The sequence below is a fragment of the Bactrocera oleae genome, chromosome 5, assembly GCF_042242935.1.
Source record: "Bactrocera oleae isolate idBacOlea1 chromosome 5, idBacOlea1, whole genome shotgun sequence".
Taxonomy (NCBI): Eukaryota; Metazoa; Arthropoda; class Insecta; order Diptera; family Tephritidae; genus Bactrocera; species Bactrocera oleae.
The window spans coordinates 67,120,684-67,146,692 of NC_091539.1; the positions used below are offsets into that span (position 1 = coordinate 67,120,684).

General features: G+C 31.3%; 1 protein-coding gene and 1 long non-coding RNA gene across 3 annotated transcripts in view; one reads left to right on the top strand and one right to left on the bottom strand.

Annotated features, from left to right (window-relative positions):
* LOC106624796 (uncharacterized) overlaps window positions 1-14,279 on the bottom strand; it is a 15,184-nt gene extending 905 nt beyond the window's left edge. The window contains exons 1-3 of one of the 2 annotated variants that reach the window (XM_070110024.1): window positions 13,920-14,279; window positions 10,577-10,780; window positions 51-180 (exon numbers count right to left, since the gene is read on the bottom strand). In XM_070110024.1, the coding sequence (XP_069966125.1) occupies window positions 51-180; window positions 10,577-10,676 (230 nt within the window). In that variant the 5' untranslated portion in view covers window positions 10,677-10,780; window positions 13,920-14,279. Of the gene's footprint in view, window positions 1-50; window positions 181-10,576; window positions 10,781-13,738 lie in introns of both variants that reach the window. The other variant, XM_014244566.3, reaches the window with a different exon arrangement.
* Window positions 14,280-23,671: 9,392 nt separating this feature from the next.
* LOC138857440 (uncharacterized) lies at window positions 23,672-24,357 on the top strand. The gene is made up of 2 exons (XR_011396516.1): window positions 23,672-23,940; window positions 24,017-24,357. It is a non-coding gene; the product is annotated as an uncharacterized lncRNA (long non-coding RNA).
* The last annotated feature ends 1,652 nt before the right edge of the window (window positions 24,358-26,009 follow it).

The window sequence follows — 26,009 nt, forward strand, 5'->3', positions numbered from 1 at the left end:
CGATCAATTAATTTCAGTATCGGGGTTTAGCTTTTGCTTATAGCACTTACTTCTTGCTGCTCTTGCAGCTGACCAGAGATACCAGCACAGCTAGGATGACCATGGCAGCAAAAAGACCAGATAGTCCAGCGATCATTGTCATCATTTCGTGTGGTTCGCCATCGGAAGTCACTTTGGTTACTAAAATTATAAGAAGAAAGAAAGAAAATATTTAGATATTTTGTATATTTTCTATAATAATTATGCCTACGTCCACTTAATTCTATTACTATAATTGATCCATTTGAAAGCCTTTATGTTTAACGAAAGTTGTAGATATAATCAAATTTTTGTTCTCGTAGATCATGAATATTCCCATAAATATGTTCGCTGAGGTATTATTATGCAAGGTCTCAAACTATGGAGTCCCGTCAACGATATTATTCTATGTTTATATTTGGTGGTGCCTGTGTTAAATTAGACTAGATTTAGTAGAATTAAAGGTCATAGAGGAAAGCATATTCGACAGCAATTCTCTTCTCTCAAAGTTACCATAACTTGTTTTACAGATCAGTCAATATTAGATTTTTTGACGTTCCTAAATATATATACAGATGTTCCACACTTTTTAGCCAGAGGTTAATATTTCAAAATGTTATATTCTGACCAGTGTGGTCCTTATATTAAGACGTCACCTTGACTAACTTGAATAGATTGGAGACCTTTGAAAGTAGTGCCCTTAAAGACTATCTTACTTTGCTAGATGAGTAATTGAAGGTTTATATTAAATACAATTTTCTGAAGCTCAACCCAAGAGAAGTGGTGAAGTTAAGCAAGAAAATTATATTATGTATGGTCTTTTTACACTCAGATTCGATTGAAATCATTGGAAACAAGGTTTTTCTACGAAAAATGCCAGTTATCTTGTGTCTCGCAGATGATTGCCTAGGTCTATCTACTGGAACCGAGCTATATTTATCGTCGGTTTGAAATTATACTCGATTTCAATCAATACAAGCCTGCTAACTATCGATTAGGATAATCATGATACTTTTTGTTTTGTTTTATTATATTGATATCAATTGACTGACATAACCTGCTCAACCGAGCGGATATGAGTTTTGGGAACAAGAAAAAGTCACGAGGTAGTACAAGGTGCAAAAAGCTGGCAAACAATTTTGTGGGGAAATACTTCTGTTTACTTTGTTCGACTTATAGAGACATACATTTTATATTTGGTTCTAACATAAACTATATTAATTCAATGCCGTACTGTTATTGTTGTTTTTTAATTGAACTAAAATTTTTAAGACGCATTTGAATTTAAAGGTTGTTTGGAATCTCACAAAATTTGTCGTAAATACTATAGTAAATAAATAATCATAATGTATCAAAGCAAAGCAAACTCATACACAAAAAAACTCATACACAAAATGCAAATATATATATACATACATATTTATATTGTATATATATATATATTCAAACATTCAAAATATATATATTCAAACCCCAAAACAAGAATCATTAATTAATTTGGCTACAAAAAAAATTGTATTATTTGTTTTGATTTTGCTGAAGGTCTCAATCATCTTAGCTGCACGCCCACGCCTCAAGAGGTCAAAAAACTATTGTCACATAATATTGTGACGTATGTATACGCCGTTATAAGTGTATGCGAACCTGTGCGTTTGCATATGGCTAATTAATATGGACACATGTCAAACAATTTATGCAAATTTTACGGCTCATTGATTTAATTGAGAGTTGTGTAGAAAAAATTATCGATTATTGTTGTAAATTAATATGTCAATTATAGGGCAAATGGAAACCGCAAGGGAACATTAAAATATCCGCAACAACAATATGCAGGTAAAAAACAATTAACATAACTGTTGGCTTGGGGAATAATTTGCGCGCCCACTTCACCGGCGCGTGTTTGCACTGTGACTGGCATCTAGACTAGGAGCCATTGTACGAGTATGTGGTTCAAATAGATGCTAAATGGCTGTCCATTTACTTGATGTCATATTCGCTGCAATTACATCAGTTTCCTTATCGGAACTACATTTACCTACTAACTATTTCATGGAAATACATTTGAATAAGTTAAAAAATGCAAGAAATCGTAAACAAAACTAACAGCCGGCGACTGTTCTGGAATTGTATAATGATTGCGCCACTACCAGGGAAAATGTCGATGGTTCGAATCTCGTTATAATTAAGTAGAAATTTGTGGAAAAAGATGTCTTGAAATTTTCTTAAAGGGTTTCTCACATAAAAATTCATTCGAATGCTTTGTCTTTATTCGAACGATCTGTTCACGTATAATATGTAGGGCCCCATAAATTGGTTAAGCAGCTTGGCCCCAGTAACTTTCAACAGAAACAAATCAACACTTTCAATTTTCAATTGGCTACTTGTGTTGTGAATTATGTAACTTATAAGCACGCATTTGCATAAAACATTTGACATTCTCATTTAATATAAATTAGTACTTCCATTGACATTTAACGCCAATAATGAATACTTTGTCTCATTCTCCTTTCACCAATCGCTTAAGTTTCGGAAATTAAAAAACTTTTCATTGACAAACAACAAATTTAATGTTAGAATATTGACAAGCCTGAAATACTGGAATTCATTTATACGCCTACATATATATTTATATATACATAGATTTACACTTGTGTTTATTGCGTAACGGAAATGCGTTGAAAAGTGAAAGTTGTCTACGTTTACCCAACCTATTTTTAGAAGCAGCTGTTGAGTTTCCTAATTTCATGGTTTAAAACTGTCATTTAGCGTCATGTGACTAGTTGATAATTATTTTTAGCAAAGTACAGTAATTAATATTTATAATAGTTTAATGAATTATTACCATTTGGTCTGTAAGTCTGGCAGCATTTGCAATAAATCAATTTCCTTGTACCGTTTTTGAAAGTAAACTTTAAACTTTACATTGTTTATAACTGAAAGGAGTGTCTCAAAGTAATTTTTCCTGTTTCAATTTTATATAAAATCTTAAAACAATTATGCTGCACAGTGGGTTGAATTCTAAATTTATATTGCGAAAATTATTTGCTCACAGACGCTTAATAAGTATATATAACATGACAAGTACAAAAAAAAAACAAATTTAAACATATATTCAAAAATAAGAGTTCATTTAGAATTCTTTGAAATCACTATTTACAAATCCTAAAAACAAAACTATGATTTTTTACTTGGCTTATTGAAGTGAAACTTTTTTCTATCGTCTCAAGTTTTCTTGTCCATCTGTGGCTTGTCGCATTACAGCTCTCTATATTAACATACATACATTTAGCCATTTACAATCACTTTGTATATGAAAAAACAATTTTTTACAATCGGAGTTTTGTGTTCCCGACTCTTTCTAGAAATTTTTTGTTAGAAAATTTATATATATTGTATAGGATTTATTAATTAGAAAAAATAGTTTTTGAAAAATTGTAGAAAAAGAAAAATATATATATATATGTTTTTTAACATACTTTTAATAGTTTTTATTACCACTGTAGGGATTGTTCTAGACGGCCAACTGGTTACTTGTGGTTGCAGACACTTAATTACAAGCTTTCTTCAGAGTAAATACTTTTTAAATTATTTTCCTATATATTAGTATAAAATCAATAGTGGCGTTCGCTCAATGTGCTATTAAATATATATATGTATATGCATGGATAACTTAAGTACCAAATTGAAATAAATTGAAGCGCCAACGTATGATTTTGTTTTGTTGTCGAGGCCCTTTTTGAGCACTTTCTTACACGCAGGATTGCAAGTAATGCTTTTAAAAATATAAAATTGAATTATCATTTTTATTTAAATTTTTTATTTATAAAAATATTTTTCAAATTTCTTATCTCCAATATCGGATTGATGAATAAAAAAAAACTTTAAGTGCATAGCAAAAATAAAATGCTACTGAATAAAACTTTTTCGCATTTGCGTTCTATTATTTTGAACTAGAGCTCGCACACAGACATCTTCTACGCTAGAACATAAAACTTACATATTAAAACTACATAAATTTTATTAATTTTAGATTCTGATTTTTGGACTAAAGATTAAATTTTAAATTTTTAGTGCATTTATGTACTTCGAAATTAAATTTTTTATTAAATTTTAATTAATTAAATTTTTAATTTCGAATCCCAAAATTTTATTAAAAATTAAAGTTTAATGCCAAGGAAAAGTTTTAATCCAAAATTGTTTCATTTAAAAATTCGCAGCCTTGCAGATACGTATACATATTTATGTGTGTTAATGTACACCGCAGATATGACAGTTTGCTTTTATTTTAATTCTCACAAATTACTGGTTAAAAGTCCAATCTTATTCACAGAAAAATGTTAAAAAAGTAAACCCATGTTACTCATACCACACGTAGTACCCAAGTAGTATATACTAAGTACAAACATATGTACACTTACTGCAAATTCTTCTAATGGGATTGTTCTCGAAATTGATTATAAAACTTCGAAGTAATTTTTGCGATAAAAACAACTTTTTATTTAAATAAAACTGCTGTCTGGTTATAGTGCACACTTAACAGAAACTAGCCACCAGGTCGTATGAGTAATATGAGCAACAAAATAAAAGCGCAAATAATCCCAATGATTTTCTGCTTGAACTTGTTAATGCCACATTGCGAATTGCATTATTGAACACAATCAAATACGCATTCTCATTAAATCTTCAAATCGAAGGCAGTTTTTTGTTGCCTCCATGTCGTCGATGTTTACGACTCACCAAATGCAACTTGAGCAGCATAATTATTTGAAGTTCAAGTGATTGTAATGCCACACAAATAATGTAAGTGGTAAAAACATAGATCAGTCGTGCAACTGCGTTTACACATGCGTATGATTATGTGTGTGTGTGTGTAATATTTATTGGCGTGTTTACGATGGCAATGAATAGTGAATGAACGTGTCTGACAATGACACTGACAATGGGACGGGTGTATGGCTGTTTACTCTTGATGCCCCCAATGGGTTCAACAATGTATGCGCCAACGCCAGAAAACAACAAATATATTTAAGAGGTTATATCCACTTGAAATTTTCAAAAAAATTTACATTTATTTGAGAATATGCTCCGAAAATTTCAAGTTGATCCGACAAACAGTTTTGGAGATATGGCCTTATTTGTGAGAATTTTTTAACTCAGTGTAATGGGCTGCCAAAACTTTAAACGCGTTTTTCTCGAAACGCTGTTTTCAGAGTCGGTAAGGAAAATTTTTCTGAAACGGCAGAACCGATCGGCTTGAAATTTTCACACGGCATTCTTAGACTTATTTTTCAGGTAAGGATCGAAGGAATAAGATTTTTGACAATAATTTCGGTTTTTTCAGCCATTTTGAACTGTAAATTTTCTCACAAAAAATTAGTTTTTTTCTTTGGGAAGCCGCCATTTTCTCAAAAATCAAAATTTTTACCTCTCTTTCGATCATTACCTGTATTCATCTATCATCATAGTAAATTTTATTGGTTTTTGGTTTCAGATAATTGGACGCCAAAATATCTTACTTACCGCCAGACACCTTCTTCCGGAGGTTCTTCTAAAGATCAGCTATAGGAACAAGGGGATCCTATATTTTTAAAAATAATCGCTGATTCTAAAAGTACATTAAATTCTCTTTATGTTAATTTTTTTTAAGTCTAATAAAATGTCGCTTCAAAAACAATTCACAAAAATACGCATTTTTTCGGTCTTGCAAGTGGGTGTAACCCTTTAATAGACATGTGTACATATTTACATGCACTCAGTTTTGAGCAATTGCAAGCAAACAATTGCACACTTACTTACTAACACACATCAGTTGTCAACATGAATTCAACTATTCTTACATTATTATGAGCTGACCATTATACTATTTACACGTGTATGTACAATTCTACTTTGTGTGACAATTACAACAATGCCGGTTGTTATTTCTAAAATAGTCGTTTGAAATATAAAGACTACTTAACAGTTACGTATTGTTCGAGAAGTCGCATTGAATCACATTTGAATTATGTGCTTTGGTGTTGTTGTTAGGTTTTACTTTCATTTTACATTTTCAATAAATTTTTCAGCACCGAACAATATTGAGCTCAAATAGGGATTGAAATTTCGAAAGTTATCGCTTAATAAAAAATAATCGAAAATTATCGCTTGTAAAAAAGGTAAAATATCGATTTATAAAAATAGTCAAAAATTGTCGCTTGTAAAAATAAACCAAATAGGGCTTGAAATTTCGAAAGTTATCGACTAATTAAAATAATCGAAAATTATCAATTTTAAAATAAAATAAATTGGGCTCGAAATATCAAAAATCATCGATTATTAACATTTTGATATATAACGAAAACATTATGAATCAAGTTGTACAAATGATTTCTTATGGCCCGAAAGCATACCAAGGAGAGAAGCGCAGTGGAGTAATGGGAGAGAAACTAAGAGAAGAGTATGAGAGTTAGAGAGATTATTTTGAAACCTAAATTTATTTTACTGAATTTGATATGTACCATAGTTTTTTGTGATTTTCATTCGAAACAACACAATTAAAGATTAAAAAACTTCATTAAGTTTAGTAGTTTTCGAATGTTTGATAATCTAGCTAAAATCGAGTCAGATTTAATAATTTTTCAGATGTCATGCTGAACTGAGCATACCTTATTTCAATATTTTCCGTGCTCATAAAACAAATATAAAGAATGTGGGCACAGTATAGTTCTTATCTTTATAACAATAAGTAAACAGATTTTGCACATTTTCAGATCGGTTCAGTTCAGCTCTTAATTCACTACTGAATTCATTTATTTATTAAAATGAATTCCCTTTGGTATCAAACATTCATACTTTGCCATTCATTGGAAAACTGAAAGCTGAATATTCGAGAGGACCAGTCCAAAACCTAAATAAATGAAAAGCCTCCTGTTTGAAGCCTCTCTTGTTCACTGTGTGGTACAATCACTTGTGTGCATTCGAATTTATGCAAATTTCTGCCAAATCGTAAACTAAATTATAAATAAATTTCTAATTAACTACCTGTCAACATGTGCTGAATAATTCAAATTTTTTTTTATCTTCGCATTCATTAACATCATGAACGAAAAAAACGGCGTTGTCATTCATTATGAAAAAATTTACTAAACCTATATCAACCTTTCATTGACTACACTGTTCTAATGATGAAACGAAATGAAAACGTGAAATTAACATAATTTAACTGCAAACACGTGATAATTAAAGATTTCATTATCATTTATAATAAAAAAATTTTGTTATTTGATTTTATGTAAACTGTTGATAAAATGTTTCGACTTAGCATGATAAAGCCTAAATTAATTTTATGAGAGAAATAAAGATCTGATTATTTACATTACATTTATTAATTACTAAAAAAATAATTACTAAATTAATAAACACAAGTGAAGAAAGTCAAATGAAACTTTATTTTGGCAAGTATTTAAATAACTTATTAAAAGTATTATTTACTGTTACAGCTTTTAATAATAATGTATAATTAGTCGACTCTGTAACCCATAAAGACAACACGATGAGAGAACGAGTTAAGACGAGCCCTTTCAGTCAACTTATTTTACACCATAATTACTCTGAACGAATTAACATATGTTTTTGGGTTAGAGTGTATTTTAAAACTTTCCATTTTTGCGTTGCATAATGAGTTTACTGTATGCGCTGACGCCAATAACTTTGTACTCGCGAGGTATTCAATTACAGAAATGTAAAAGACGTCATTTAGAGACGTGTGTATTTTAGCCGGTGGGAGTATAATCTGCATAACTGTTAGTTTAATTCAATTCAAGACAAACACTGACGTCTTAACAGCGCAGCTTAAGAATAAAGCGCATTTTATATATTATATAATCAGATCAGATCAGTTATGTGATGTGAAGAGAGAAAACGGCGTGAATCGAGTTAAATAATTTTTTTTTGATTTAAATCAAAATTTTATAAAATGAATCACCGATTATTAAAGTATATTAAATTCTGCAATTGTACATTTATTTTTTAAATAACATGCTTGCTCACAAAAAATATTCATAAAAATTGCGTTTTTCTGACTTGCAAGTGGATAAAGCTTGTTAAGAGCGTCCATAGTTGGAAATAAGGCAAGTAATTTGTTTACAAATTCTTTTAAACTTCCGTGTATCCTAATGGCTGCTACGCTAAATAGTAATTGATAAGATAGCTGACAAATTACATGAATGATAGTTGACAGCAAATGAGGGTACGTAAACCGATGCGTTTTTCAAAATAAGTATGCTTCGTACTACATAAGGTGATTAGAGATTACAAAAGTGATGCTTCTTAACGGAGGGGCCGAAAAAGTCATCGTTCAGGCGCCTTATTGGTAAGATTTGGCTATCAGGAATTTCTTGTGTTCTCGAAACTCAAATAACTCGTCCGTAGATCGGGTTATAAGACTTGGTATCTGGATTGAGGAACAAAAAACCTTTTCGACAGAAAGATGAAAAATCGAACAATCGAACTTTTAAATTATATATTCATCAACATTAATCCTATTTGTAAATATGACCTTAATATGGTTTAATAACTTCTTTACTATTTATCCTTGTTCGACACACCTCACATAGACTATAATAGAATTCATTCCAAATCTACGTATTATTTAAGAGATAAAAAAATTCACGCTTCTAATTGAATATCACAATTATTTTCGATGCTTACAAAAAATTAAAAAAAACGTGGTGGTAAAAAAATTTTATAACTCTTTTAAAATCGAGTGTATATATGTACATGCATGTTTGTCTAACATTTTCAAAATTAGCCATTCCAGCGGCGTTCAAAGAGACAAAAACTTTTTTTCACATGTGTGTATGCAAATTAACAGCTCGTTCACACCTTTTTCTATAATGTGCGGCAATTATGCAAATTCCGAATAAAAAAATTGACGGAGTAAAGGTATATGATAGTCGTGCGTGTCTAACACGTTTTACCACTTTTCCGCATTTGCTGTTGGCTCGATCAATAACAATGATTCAATATCTGTATTTCAAGTGGCGCAGACAGCATGGTTTCTATTTCAAATGGTTGAAGATGAGCATCGAGTTGAGAGTCGGTAAATTAATGCGATGGCAGAACAGCAAGCAAGTGCAATTGCAGTGATGCGATAAGGCAAACAAACCTTGGCAGTGCAACAAAACTGGTCTGTTAACATTGATTTACATTAATTATTTAATAATGGATATGCGATAAGAGAGTTAAGACAGCTTAATTATTACGAACTTAAGGGGGATGTACAGCAATTGGTTTGTGCAAACCAGTTTGCGCAAAACACATTGTGCAGTTAAAGTTTGCGCAAGCCAAATAAATAAAATTTGCTTTTAGACGTGAGAGTTGTTTAAAAATAATTTCGTGTTAACACAAACCAGTTTGCGCAAACTCATTACAGTTAAGTTTATACATAAATTACAACCTGAAACTTTTTTCATCACTCTAAACACACTTAATAATTATAAACAACTAGACAAATTGCATGTTTGCTTAAACTTTTCCGTGTCATCTTCTACAAGTGGGAAATTCCATTAAGCATTCATGTAGTACCTACTTTGTAGATGTGTGCTGCATTTTTAGTGCAACAACTGTGTTTATTTGTATGCTAGTTGAGTCTCACAGCTTGAAAAACAGTTTGTAGACTTAAATATTATATACTTAAATAGAATATGCATACACACTTAGTGCAAGTGCACTAATATCAAGTGTCGGAACAATTTCCGACGTACATTATGATTTTCAACTGAACTATCGAGTGTTATTGATTCTTCTAAATTTATTTGAGATTAGTCATTCTTTGGATCCATCTCATTAACATATACAACTAGCCATATATCGCATAAATTATTCACCACATCACCTATTGGAATTGCCTTTAATTGACAATCGATGAACAGTTTGAGATGTGCAAATCAATTTTAGACAAACCTCTTGCCATAATACCCATTTTTCTCGCGGTTATACACATTTAATATTGAACTAAAAATTTTAAAACCCTATTAATGAGTTCAGCAGTTATATAGCAAGTGAATAATTTTCTCAAAGTCGAAAGGTTTCTGATTTTCGTTTGCAATTTACATCGATTTTTCTCGATAATCCAAAATTATTCATTAGAAATACCAAATATATTTAGAAAAAAAGCAAAAAGTCGTTAATACCAATTTAGAGAAGATTTTTCAACCGAAAATTCTGCGAATACCAAAAACGAATAATTCGTAAGTGGTTTGCAAATACTGTACGAGCCAAATGCGGCTTTTTTGAACGAAAACATAAATAAAATTATTTTCGAAAAACCATAAAATTAAGTAAAATGGACCTTTTCCTGCTTACAGACTCCAAGGTAATGCTTAATGGAAAGAAATCTAGCGACAATTGTACTACAAAAATGATATCGAAAAGTTGAGAGATTCTTATAATCATGTATCAGTTTCAAGGACTACAATCTCTTATAAAATATCGATTTTTGCTAAGGAAATTTGGTTTTCCTTAAACCATACGAAATTGTCAGCTTGCATGGTATATAAAAATATATAGTATCACTTACTTGAATCCTCTACCACGAAGCGTTTGGTATGCATGGCCTTCATATACGGATCCATTTGCTCCTTATTTATGGATATGCTGGAATCCATGTGATGTGTCATTAAAATTTCGAAATCTCAATCGAAAATAATTAAAAAAGTAGGTTAACAACTGCTTAGTTCGAGCTGAGCACTTGTATCTTCTCCGTCAGGCGAGAGTTAACGAACTGTAATAAAAGAAGCGTATGCAGGTATATTTAGTAGAATTTCAGGCTGCGTGTGTTAGCAATTTGGTGATATTTAAACGAAGAAAGAGTTTCAATATTAAGTCTAAAAAAAAGTTAATTATCAGTTCCAATTTTTGCTACAAAAAAATGTTTATGCACACATTAGTTATGGCAACAATTTTTGTTTTTTATAAAATTGAGCAATTAATTTTTTTCATTGTTATATGTCAAATAAATCAACATAGTGAAATTGTCGAAAGTAATTTGAAACTGATGATGGTAATTTGAGCTCGTATGGAGTTGAATTCACAAAAAAATGGAAAGTAATCAAATGCTCAGTTTTTATTCGAATGAAAGTGTTCCGCTTCTCTGAGCTGAGCTGAGTTTTTCGCATGTAAATGATTGGTGGCACTTTTCTTTTTTGTTATAAAGTAACATCTATCTATATATCATTGCAAAACTGTAAATTAAATATGCTTGACACAAATAACAGTAATAATAAAGGGCTATTAGCCAGAGGAGATTAAAAAAGTAAATTAAATAAAAAGTAATAAATGCTAGATATATAATATGTTTAAAGAGTCTAAATTAAATTTGCAGTTGTACTGATAATTTATTGAATAATAATCGAAGATTTCCTCCAAAACTATGTATTTTAATATATAGAAACAGAATATATCAAATTATAATGTAGGGGTATTGGGAGGGATGGTCCTATATTGTAAATATGGGCACAGCCCAAGCCAATTTTTATACTATCAAGCTTGTATTAAAAAATATTGGTTTGAAACAGACTTGCATATATCAAAGTATAACAATACTATAAATTGAAATGTGTCACTTCTCAGAAATAACTGTAAACTTAGAGCTCGCTAGATGTCGCCAAAGTAGCACTGTTATCAAAAATCATATTTGTATTTCAATGTTGTGCTTATTAAAGCTTTGGCCAATTAAATTTTTAATTTTCTTCGACCAAGCAATGAACTGAGTTTCAAATGGCATACTTTCTGAACCACATACATACATTTGTATATATGCATAACAGACCACTTTCGTCGGTTTTAAAATAAAAAGACGGAATGTTTTAATTAACTGCAGTAATTCATTAAGGAATATTATATGACAACGAAAAGGGCAATTAAAGCCAAAGCAATAAATTTCTAGTCGTGTGACATACCTACATATACATATGTAGAGAGCGCAGGAAATATATTTTCATAAATCTCTGTTATCTGCAATATAATTTAGCATGTCTAAGTGACGTGACATTTCTGAGTTATTTTATTATGAGAAACTAAACTGTGCTATTTCCGATTCCGCTTCTTCTTCGCATTTAGAGTGCTTGGACAACTCCACAGTAATCATAAATGAAGAAATAATCACAACTTTTTTGATAAAGCAATACAGATTAGCTGGCAATACTGTGCTATTTTTATTTACATTCTATGATAAAATATTGTTGATCAATAATATGAAAAGATAACAAATGAAATGGAACTAGATTTGTAAATACCATTACTCATAGTTTCGAGGCTCACAAATCAATAGAGACCCTGAGTGTTGGTAGATGAGTATAATGTTAATTATAAGGTACAAGAAAGAGGTATTTTCAATATTAAATGACCCGAATTACTGGAAAAGAAGCGAAAATATACGAAGTTAGTTTCGGTTTCCACAGAAAATATCTCATAAGAATCGGTTGAAATATTTAATTTTTTTTAGAAAAATATAAGCTATATTATTAAATTCTTTTTTTGTTTCAAACGACAATTTATTAATTACTCTTATCACAAATACGACGGAAATATAAGCTTCTTTGAAGAAATTTTTTAAAAGTTTTCAACTTCAGTCCTTAACACAAACTCGAAAGGAGAGCTTTAAATTGAACAAAAAATTACATTTTGCTATCGAAATTTATATTTCGCAGCCAGACAGAAAAAACGTCAAAAAATAAAACAAACATATATTATGAAATATATGTAAATAAGTCGGTTATGGAGAAAAGCTGTATTTACATATTTATGAATTCAAAACTAGCTTATTTTTGATGAAAATATAAGTCTACAGTGTCTTGTAATTAAATAATGAATATTATTTTTTCTTTATTTAATTTTAAAAATAATGTATTTTCTTATAAATAAGTATTTATTATTCTTTTGAATTTCAATTGAGTTTTAAAGTTTTTGTAACAAAACTAGGAACTTTAAAATTTTTTTTAGCAATTTCGTAATAAATTAAAATTTTTTCTATAAAAAATTTTTTTTCTATAAAATTTTTACAAAAAAAAAAATTTTTCTTAATATTTTTATTAAAAACTTTTTTATAACTGATTATCCTTGAAATTTTTTTCCCTTTTTCTTTAAATTGTGCTCAACTGTATTTCGCATAAGATTTATATCCGATCCTGCTAATTTTATTATTAACAAAAAAACTAAGTCGAATTAACAGAAAAATAACTCAAATAAATTAATTAACTTAACCAGGTATAACTTATGTTAAAAATTAATATATGTTTCAAATTCAAAAAAAAAATTTTCAATTTAAATTTTAAACAAAAGGATAATACACTTTAATTTTCTATTTTCTATTTATTTCAATACAATTTTTCGTTAAAAAAATAATGTTACATTTATATATTTATTTATTGCTGTCTATTTACACCTTTTTGTTAACAAAAAATATATTTAATATGCTCGAATGCATTTCCGAATGTAACCGACAAAATATGTCTCACTTATTTTCACTATTTCTAACAATAAAAAAATTTTAACAGAATTAATTTTAATGATGTTAATTTTTTTCAATTGTTTATTTTTATAAATAATTTTGTTTTTGGAAATAATTTTTATGTACTTGTTTATAATCAATTTAAAATTTTTTCAAATTTTTCCGACACTTAAAATTTTTATTTTATTGGTGCACAAGTGAATTATTAATTTGCTTAATTTTTTTACTCACACTTTTAGTATTAAGTTTGTTCAGTTTCAAATTCACTTTCCGTTTTCATTAAAATATATTGTTTTGCCTTGACCAAGTGAATATTTCACTATTTCATATTAACTTAATTTCGAATTATTGCAATGCGTTAGAATATTCTTGAAACTGGTAGCTGACAACACAACCGTAACCGTTGACTTACTGTGTTTAACTAAATTTGCGCGCCACTTTAAAAAGTAGGTAAGCTAACTTCGATTTCAAACACAATCAAATTGAAAATTGGTGCACTGCGAGACAAGTCTTGCGTTTTATTTCATTACTCATTAACCAGTTTTCGGTTCGGAAACTTTCGCACGGCAATACCCACGAGCGTGCAACGATCTCTAACATTTGCTATATGCGACTGTGTGTGTGTTCGTTTCGATTAAGTAAGTCACTTATTTTTCCAAATATCCAAAATGCTTTCACTCGTGTGCGCTTCGGAATTCCTTATCAGATCTGCATAGTCGCGTTCTCAACAGTTCAAGTCAATTTCTGAGTGATGATATCGTACTGCTAACGCGTTCGTTAGAACCGCCGCTTATATTTCGCACACAACCAGTCAACCAATTAGCGGCACTACCCCCACATTTGCAGTAAGCTGGCGCTCGGACTTTGAGTACCAAGCAGCAAGCAGTGGCGCATGGTTTGCTCAATGGACAAGTGTTTGCTCGCATGCAAAAAACCTGTGTGTGGGCGTTCGTGTTTGAGTGTGTGTGTCAGCGCTGTTGTTATGTCATTTAGGCCGCGTTTATCAAAGAATTTCCCTGCGACTCGCGTCAGTCAACAACACATCTTAACGATAGGCGCGCTTCACAAATATGCACCCCTCGGTTGTTGTGCGTCTCATCCGTAGCTATCTCATATAGCGCATGTGCAGCGTTTTTACTTAATTTTCACTTTTTGGCGGCAATTCATTCAATCTATTTAATGATTGAAATTGCGATAACCTGCACAATCAACAGGCGCATCAATCAAGCCATCAATTATTTGCTTTCATTGAATTGGCTCAATAAGTTTGAAAGTTGTGTAATTAAAGACATTCAAGTTGCCCACCTTAATTAGGGGCCACCGGCATACCGTAAAGTATGTAAGCTACACAATGTAGTCTTACACTTGTATACCGGTGTTTGCAATAAGTTCTAACATGAAAAAACTTTAACTTCGGCTGCACCGAAGCTAGAATACTCTTCACAAATGCAAAAAATTCCTTATAAAAAAAACTTTTGGTCGGTTAGTTTGTATGGCAGATATGTGTTATAGTGATCCGATCTGAACAACATCTTCGGAGATTGCATCATTACCCATTACAAATTTCGTTAATTTATCTTGACACAAGCACTTATATCCGTTCAGTTTGTATGACAGCTACATCTGTAGTGGTTCGATATCGGCGGTCACTTATAAAGATTATATTATATATAAGATAAACTCTTGATCCTATTTAAATAAGAATGGGGAACTTTTTCAAAGTGATAAGTACATATGAGACAAACAAAAAAATCGTTAGTCACTTCCAATTAAATAAGCCTTATACAAAAAAAGGAAGATGTTGCGTCATTAATCTCTGCTTTCGGAAATAAATATTTTTTATAATCAAATAAAGTTTATTTTAACTTAATTCTGTTTATGTTTTCCACTTATTTGTTGGAGTTCCAAAACTTTGTACTTTTCCTACCCGAATATAACTTGTGGTTACTTAAAATAAATGAAATATAAGGCGTCTTCGATTTGCCGCTCCTCTACTCACCATGTTCGAGCTTTGTTCTCTTGTGGTAAAGTTTAAATATGAAAGCAATAATAAAGTTATCGAATTCAGTTTAATCCAGAGAGTAAGTGAATACATGAATACTTGTAGCATAAACAAGAAAAGCCGTTAGGTTTGACTACACCGAAACTATAATATCCTTCAAAGGCATAAAAGGATATAAAAAGCTATTTATCTTGATTTTGATCGGTCAGTATAGTATATAGCTGACATTCAAACTATATACCATAGTGGTCCAAGCTAAACAATTTCATTTGAGATTGTAGCGTTGCCTTGGGCAATAATATATGCCACATTTCGAGAAAATATTTTGTAAAATCAAAAGGTTTTCTATACAAGGACTTTTGATCGGTCAGTTTGTAAGTATAATATAGGCGGACGTGGTCAAAATTTCGGATCTCAAGAATTTATGGACTAGTTTGCGTATATACAGACAGACGGACGGACTTGGCTAAATCGACTCAGTTCATCACGTTGATCATTTCCATATATACTTTATAGTAGGGTATCCGACGTTTCCTTTTGCGTCTTGCAAACTTCGTGGCAAACCTTAATATGCTGTTTAGGGTATAAAAACTGATTATAGAATTTAAAAAGCTAAAAAAAATTAATCATAATGAATTTAATTTATATTCCGTTATTAACATTAAAAGTATGTAAACCTTAGGCAAGTAATATAAATCTGAAATTGTATAAAATAAATATGTTTGAATTAACTGAAAAGTAAGGTTAAAAGATAGAAACTTGAGTTCTGGAGACATGGAATGTTGATCCAGTTAAATTTTTATTGAATTCAGTGAAAACTTTTGCGGTGGGGTCTGAACAATCAAAATTAAATTCAATTAATTTGGCACGTTTTCTATACTAAGTGCGAAGTGGTGATTTTAATCAATTGTTTGCAAGAATACTACCTAGTGATAACCCAAAGGCTTCCAGTTTCAACATAGGAAATCATGTTTGTAAAGATAAGATGTGAAACATTTTAAGAACGTAACTGTAACCCCGCCCATTTCAGATTAAAACCAATACATTAAGATCACCTGATCTTAACAGACACAGAGGCGATTTTGGAATAGTTACAGACACGCATACGTAAAATCTTTTATCAGTCAACACACACGCCTTCTGGGGTTGAAACTTCTTAAGAGTCTTACGCAATGCAACTACTTGTATAATAGAAATGTCAGATGGCGCCTGGCGACAATCGATACGTATACGTACGTGAAAAACCCGAAGCATGAATAGTAATACGAAGAAATCACGCCTGACAACCGTGTATCAGATTCCTAAAATATACCTTTATTTATCTCTAAAACACTCCAGATTTCAAAACGCACGTACTGAAAAATCTTATCACAAATAAAAGTATCGCGGAATTTAGAGAGCAACTGTCTCGATTTGATAAATTAATTAAAAATTAAATTTTGCGAATATTAAAAACAATTGCGCATTCAGACTAGTACTTCCGTACATTTGTAGTAATCTTAAGACCTTTTTGAAAAGCATACAACACTGTATAGTAATCGAGTGCAAGATTAAAAGAAGAGTTGTGACTCATTGCCATTCAGATAAGTGGTGGAAAATATGAGATCAAGGCAATTTAGTCAAAAGAACAGTGTACTCGTATACCCTGATTATCAATGATATGGAAGAATAAGCCTAAGTTGTTATTGAATTAAGCCAAACAAACAATAATATTTATGCTGACGCCGGCGACAAAACAACTTCACTGATAATATTGACTTGCATGCTCAATTATGTGTTTAATGAGAGCACATTGAAGCTGACTTTGCAAAGAGAGGAGGTTGCACATACGTATATTCAAAATAGTTACTTTCCATTTCAAGCCTTTATGAATAATATTTCACTGCAATAATAATTGTACACCTCAACTGCCTCACAAACTGGAGTTTAAGCTTAAGAATTTCTGATCAGTTGTCGAGTGTTTGAATTGAGGTAAATATATAATATAATATTAGGTATATTAGAACACATCACTATTTCTTGTTAAGCAGTTTTTTACTCCATGCCATGTTTAAGTTGTGAATAAAGGATTAATTTTTTTGTATGCTGAACATTCTTCACGTAGTTTAATACTTAACTCCTATTATACTTATACTGTTCAATAAACTCTAGTTTATATGGTAATATTCGACTAATAAACTGTGGTTAACTTCCAAGAAGCTGATTTTGGTATAAATTGATCTCTGTCTTCAAGCTAATGTTTAACCAAATATGGTAGTATTGATGATAATCGTTTTGCGGTTTTTTTTTTTATTATAGGTGGTTTCGACAAATCATCAGCTTCTTGGAAAGAAACGGACGTATTCAAGATTTCAAAACAATATCTTAAAAACTAAGGGACTAGTTCGCGTATATATAGACGGACAGACAGAGATAGCAAAATCGACTCATCTCGTCGCGCTGGACATTTATATATACACTTTATAGAGTCTCCAACGGTTTAGGTGTCACAAACTTCCTAGCAAACTTTATATACTCTGTTTAGGGTATATGTATATGGAACGTGGACAAATTAAAAGCAAAACAAAGTTATAATTTAACCTATAAAATGATCTTCACAATCGCACATAATCCAATAATACACACTACTGTTTCGAGCTCATCTTTCACCGTCAATTAGTAATATGCGTGGAGATATTGTCCGAGCGACAGCATGTGATCTCATATATTATAGAGTCAATTAAAGTAGACGGATGTGCGTGGATCACGTATTTGCGGTAATTGCATTGAGTCGCACATTGGCGCGTCATTCGAGTGTCGCTTTTACTGATACTGTACCCTTACAAATGTATTAGAATGTATTTAAAATTATATTAGATTACTTTTCTAGCATTTAGCTGGCCTTTGAACTTGAAAATATTTACAGCTCTACAAATTTCGCAACACAGCAGCGCCCTTCATTGCAATTGAATTATTGATCTGTTTTCAAAACATTTAGACAGGCGAGCTTTTTTAAGTGATTTCAAAACGCGAATCTTGCAATCGAGGCTTTACTGAAGCGTGACTAAAACGCAATTGCACGATAGCACTTCTAAGGTTTTTCTTTTGCATAACTAAATAATACCTTTCCCATGCGCGAGCTTTTGCTAAATATTAAGTGTTGTATTTATTATGTTGTGCTAAAAAGTAACTCGCGTGTTTGGGTTATTAGTAGGGTGAGCTTCTAGTGCGGGTTGCCAGCAGTACTTTTCTTTCCGCATTATATGTGCCAAGGGTTTCTTCTCGATATTATCCTTCAAATTGAATATTGAACAAGTTTTAAACAACCTTGGAAACACTGATAGATTTTATGAAAAGATTCTACATGGTTGAAATACGCTCATAACCTGTGAGTTTATGCGGTCAAATGGGGTGTGACGCAAGAAAAGTGTATCACAGTTGAATCGCCGTGCTTAGTTTTTGTGAACTCTTGACGGGTTTGTTATTATATTGAAATACAGTAAACGAAACAACATTCGAAATAATCTATTTTCATAAAATTTATCTCTTACTTTCCATCGCTTAAGTGTAAATACCCATATTTGGGAGGTGAGAAATAATAGAGAAAAAATAGAATACAAAAATAAATAATAAGTTAACAGATGGTAGTAAATATAATGATTAAGTTTCTACACTTGAATTTTAGTGAATAGACTACCCCAACTTTTTTGACTCTACACTCGAAGTCTCTTTAGATATGATGTCTCTTTTTGATAAGACTTCCTAAAATTCTGCATTATCATCAAGAAATAGGTTTGTAAAAGAAAATTTTATAACCAAAGATCTTTGATCTATTTAAAATTTACTTTAAGCTTCTGCAAATTTTTTTAGATAAATGACAGAAGAATCTAACAATTACCAAAAAACTTATTGGAGTCTCCTAACCATATTGTTGAAAATAATTAAAATTATAATATTAATTCGTGCGACTTTTTTCGAAAACTAAGACTTTATTGTGAAAAAATTGTTATACATTTAATGTTAAAAGTATTTCCCATCGGAAGCTACGATGTTTGCCCATCTTTCTGGCAGTTCTGAAGTGAAGCGTACTCCGGTGAGGGCATTCTACATTGATCTGAACAAGTGGTAATCGGAAGGTGCTATGTCTGGGCTATAAGGCGGGTGAGGTAGAACTTCCCGCGCACAGCTTTCCAAATAGTTTTTAACTGGCCTTGCAACATGTGGCCGAGCGTTGTCATGATGAAAAATTATTTATTCGTGTCTGGTCGCATATTCTATTCGGTTTTGCCGTGGATGTAAATGGTTGGCCGGGCTTCACATACGATCTCTTGCGCTTTGGGTGAATCTCTTGCGATTCGGAATGAATCCATTTTTCATCGCCAGTGACAATCCGATGCAAAAGTTACTTCTTTTGGTGGCGTTGAAGCAACATTTCCGACATGCAGAATCGACGTTCGACGTCCTTTGGCTTTAATTCATAAGGCACCGAATTTCTAAGCTTCTGGATGAATTCTAATGATTTTAATCGTCTGGAAACGGTTGCTTGATCAACTCCTAATACTTTTGCAAGTTCTTCTTGCGTCTGGCATGCATCTGCGTTGAGCAGTGTCTCCAATTCTTCGTCTTGAATTTTTTTTGGCTGTCCGGGTCGTTCTCCGTCGTCTAAGTCGAAATTGCCACTTTCAAACCGTGCAAACCACTTTTAGCACGTTCGTTCGATTAAAGCATGGTCACCATAAAAGTCCAGTAAAATACGATGGCTTTCGGTAGCACTTTTCTTCATGTTAAAGTAATGAAGAAGAACTCCCCGCAAAAACACTTTATCTGGTACAAATTTCGACATTTTCAAATGAATGAAACAAATTGTTGTTCACGCTAAAACAAATGACATCTACTGAAAACGACACGAAATGACAGTACCTTTGAAATGAATATAGCCACTGATAAACACGACGCGAAATAATACTAGTAGAGCCCTCTCTTAGAGAACCGCACGATTTAATGCATACACCCAATAGTTTGATAGGGTTGATATTAGAGAAAAGTCTCGGTAGCTCAATATTTAGGTTGTGGACATCTAAGTTTTTACCTTGAGGCTTCTTTGTTTCCGCAAAGTGGTTTCTACTTCAAAAATTCAGAAAGAGTTGTTAACGCTGTACACCATCTTTACGAACTGTACATGTATTTTTTTCAAAGTCAGATATCCTTTATTGGATTTTCAATTATTGGAATTAACGATCGGACAAAATTTCAATCAAGTTAAAAAAATTAATTAGTCCATAACCTTTTTTTCTTAAATAACAATAATAATCGATCACCCTAGTAGATAATTTGTGTGCTAACTGTTTTATAAACGTGTAAGTTTCTTACTGCGTTATAAATTAAAATAATTAAGCTACTGTTGAGCATAGTATCACCGGCATTGGGTGCAACAACAGCAACAGTGATATCAACATATAGCTAGTCGTAATCATATTATATATTAGTGAGTAAGTATGTATGGATGATTATCTACGAGTATTGACTGCTGCTATCAGTTGTTAAACGCAAAAGCGTCAGTCGAACCGGTTTCTGATTTTTATTGTGCACTTAAGTGCACACATACATACATATGTATGTTACATACAAACATATCAATTCGTCTCTTTTTCAATGAATTACTGATTTTCTAACCTGTATGTATGTAATTCGGAGCAAACCGCATTGGAATTCCCCAAAATTTCAACTTTCAAGAAAAAACGGCAATCAATGTCACAGCCCAGTTAAATTCGAAGTATTGTAACTGCAATATTCTTAGAAAAAAAATAGTAAGAACATACAAACATACGTATGTTTCCAATGAAATAGATGAAATCGGTCAGCAGCTGCAATTATGTAGGTAAACACAAACATACTGAGGTATATGCTTGTAAGTATGCTATAAAGTAGCCGTTTCTAATTTTACGCTTTCTGAGGGCAATGTAGGTATGTATCAAAATATTGCATATACTTACGTACTTACATATATGCATAATCTTTGCATCACCTTGACAGCTAAAAGACCGCTTGGGTCATTAGCCAATAGCAACTACTTTGATTTGATAGGGTTTATTAACCTATTTGGACACTTACATGCGTAGATTGTGCTGCCATTTTTTTTTATATGCAATGAGAGAAAAGGTGTGCATTATTTTTTCAATTTCGTGACTCACTTAACCTGCCGTAGCTGACTATTTCGGTTGTGTGCCGATAATTTCACGACGAAAACTTATTACTCTTATAATCATTCCGAAAGAGACTTTAAACTGGGAATAAAAGGAGTAATTTGTCTCAAACAAGCCAACTACACCAGTACCTTATAATTAGGTAAATCGTCTTTTATATTGTGTTGATATTAATATCTACAAAGTTTGGCATTAAGGGACATTAAAGCCATGGATTACTGCGATCGTTGATTGACTAAAGAATAAAGTATAGTTAGCAAACCACTTCGGAAATACATACACATCCACGAATCAAGCATTCGAAAACTACTGTTTTATTGTCAGTCTAAAAATGGGATCGTACGTGGATCAGATAGAAAGGTACGATTAAAACTATTCCTGAAAAGAAATAAGGACTACAAACTTAAAAAAAAATTTACTTCAAAATTATATGTCTAGAAAAAAAATTTTGCCTAAATTTTAAAATTGTAAGTAGAAAACTGAAAACGTAACCGACCTAAAAGATTATCGTCTTGATTTTGATAAGTCAGTTTGTAAGACAGCAATTTGCTATAATGGGCCGATCTGAACAGTTTGTAGCGTTGCCTTGATCAATAATCCATGCCAAATTTCGTAACGATATTTTGTGCAATAAAAATAAAAAGTTTTTCAAGGACTCGATTTTGATCGATCAAATAGCAGCTTTTTGGTTAGAAAAGGACGTGGGCAGAATTTCAGATCGATATTTCAAAAACTGAGGGATAAGTTCACGTATATCATTTATGTACTTTACAGGGTTCCTCCGAGGTTTCCTTCTGGATGTTACCAACATCGTGGCTGACATATTGTTCACGATATAACAAGTAAAGTAATACTGCAAAATGTGCTTAAAATTAAAAAGGCTACAGAGCTTATACCATACTACCAAAAATATATTTTAAGTAGAATTGCCAACCTTTTTTAAATAAATGTTCATTCCAATCTAATATAAAATGTACCTTTGAACTTTAGTGATCACTTTTTAGGGAATTATTATATAAGCTAATAGTAGCTAGGTGCTGCGAAAATTTTTAAAATTTCAACAAGAATTACGTAATCAAGAATTTTTTCTAAAAATCTAGCTGGCAGATAACAATTCGTATAGGTTGGGCTAACATGCATATTTCCCCATTTTATCTGTAAGAAAAACAGACCATATCTATACCACTTGTTAGTTTAGAACATGAGCATTTATATTCATACTTAAGTATGTATATACATATTTGTTATTGTATATGTACATACAATAGATATAATATAGATATATATATACATTTACATTTTTATTTTTACGTATGAAACCATGTTCGTAATATTTTTGGCAATAATATCGCAATTTCGTAGAATAATATATTTTTATAATATAACTACGTATATGTATGCGTTTAAGTAAAAGTGAGAGTGTAAAAAATGTAAGGATATATATGTAAATACATACAAAAATATGTACACTAGAGTGAGCCAAATATTAACCTATTGAATTCATAGGTTAAAGTGAACCTATGTAGATATGGTATGTAGAGAAAATATATCTCAGCAAGGAAAAAAATGTTTTGCTTAATTTTCATAATTTCCCGTACAAATAATACGTAACAGAACCTGTTTTCATAAAAAGTACTTACTAACTTTATAACCGTTTATGTTTAAAAACTCTACGTTTCGTAGATTCTTGCGGAGAGTAAAAGTTTCTTTAAAAAAATTTACCTCAGTAGGATTTTTTCATAGCAAAAATTCGTACATTAAAAAGCTTTGAAAAGTTAAATTTATTAAAGTATAATTTAAAATGTTCATATTAAATACAAATTAAATAAAAATTATCAAAATATAATTTAAAATGTTCATATGTGTAACAAACATATTCCTTGCAGTGAAATTTTTTCTGTATTTAAGTTCATTTTAACCTACAAATTCGAAAAGTATTTGGCTCACTGTAATGTACATACATATAGTATGTATTACAAACGAGTATATATATATGAGAAACATATTTTTTGAGCGGTCTGTACACACTCTTTGAATTAGCACTTTCTTAATGATGAATGTGTTTCCGCTTTCAATAAAATTTTCCCACACAAATATTTTGGTTAACACGCATAAATCAAGCGAATCAACCATACTGGACGATAATGTCAAAGGCGGCAAATCTTTGCTTCAGTTAATTGAACTCAATGTATATACATACATATGTACCGTATATATAAGCTGGTGACTTGCATAAAACGAAACAAGTAGTGAGTAAATTTACGCTATTCTTCAGCGATTTTTATGAAACTTTCTCACGTTTAATTTTATTAAATTAAATTTCAGCTTAAATACTTTTCGTTCACTTGAAATTCTAAGAAAATCGCACGCACTGTCGTACAAAACCACTGGCTATCGGCCGTTTCGTGATTTATGCCAGTCATAAATTTTTTGTTTGATTTTCAATGGCAAACAAATGCACACTTGTTATTTTATTTTATACTTTATTATTATTATTATTTTTTTTTTTTGGAGAGCTTTTCAGCACAATTTCAATGGCCGCCACTTGACGACAATCATAGGGAAATATTTTACACACATACAAATGCACATTTTATAAAAAATATTTGCACAAATGTAGAAATGTAGAATTTATACAAATAAATGTATTATATTATTTAATGAAATTGTTAATACTCGTATGAAATCGCACTGCTCACTATTCGCAGCAAACTGTGGGCGCATTTCGCCCAATTGTTTATACGAATTCAAAATAAATTGCCATAGTGAGTTTGTTTGTTTACAACAGCGTTTTTTAAAAACAAAATTACTTAATTTAGTTTATTTTTGGTGCACAGATACATATACTAGCATAAAAATATTCACCTAGTCGTAGAGAGAAGCAGCAGCGGTCTAGTCTAATTTGAGTTAGAACTCAACCGCGTAGAAATTAAAGCATGCTTTTACAACGTTCTTAGAGTACATTTTTGGGCATAAACACACAGGAATTACTATCTAGCTGGAACCTAGAACCTAGGTAAATATATCTAGTCAACCAAAAAAGTTTTCAATACAAGCAATTGATTCCGATCGTTCAGTTTGTATGGCAGTTATTTGCTATAGTGGTCGTATATCGGCGGCTTCGATAAATGAACAGCTTCTTAGGGAGAAAAGAACGTGTGCAAACTTTCAGATCGATGTTCAGAGTACAAAAATTCAATCCTTAGGATCTAGTTTCGAGGAAAATTAAAAAAATTGTAATAGCGATCGGCCTTCAATTGGAAATAGTAAGACTACGTGTGTAAGATTTGATGAGTACCCTGAATAACTTCTCAATAAATCCATAGACAGTTCGTTGACGACTTGAAAATTAAAGAAACCACCATTTGTCGCACAGCATTATCAAAAACACTCATCAAAAGCTAAATCTAAGATATACTTGTACATTAAGTAAGGACAATTATATACAATACATTATATGAATATACATTATTAAATTTAAAAAATCAATCCACACATCTTCCTCTAATCTTCTTTTAGCTAATACTAGCAGATCACTGTATTTGCCATCCCTCTTGGGGAAAGACTACCACAAATAGACAATGAGATGTGAACATCAAACTTATAATATTATTACATACATATTATGCAGGCAAGCCGAGTGGGTCGGCGCCCCCCACACTCGCCTTTTCTAATACTTACTATTTTAAATTTATGCTATCTTTCGAATTAAATTTCCGAAGCGAATAATTCAAAAAGTTATATAAAGGTATTAGTCTTGAATATGAAGTAATTAATTTTGATAAGAGCAAAGAAAAAGCTAGCCGAGCGGATCGGCGCTCACCACACGCGCCTTTTCTAATACTTACTATTTTAAATTCATGCTATCTTTCGAATGGAATTACCGAATCGAATAATTCAATTATTTAATTAATTTTGATAAGAACAAATAAATAGATTTTACAGATACGTGATTTAAGTTATTATTTTTTAAATTAATGAACACTTAATGTGGCGTAAATTGACGTATAACAGTTAGACATGTATATGCAGTTGCGACAATTTATGTACTTAGATAACTATATGTTTTGTAAAGTCATAGCACATCATTTTGTTCGATAATCAATAGTGTAGTGCAGGGCACGCTATGTAAGGCATTTTTTAGGTCATTTTTTTACACCCTGGGTTACATTATTGACGTTTTAGTAAGAATCCCTAACTTTTAATTAAAATATAATATAGCCTATGTTCACCAGAGAGAGTGTAGATTTCCAACGCTGAAAGATTTTTTCAAATCAAACAATCAACTCTTTCCTCTTTATAATATAGTATGTATGTA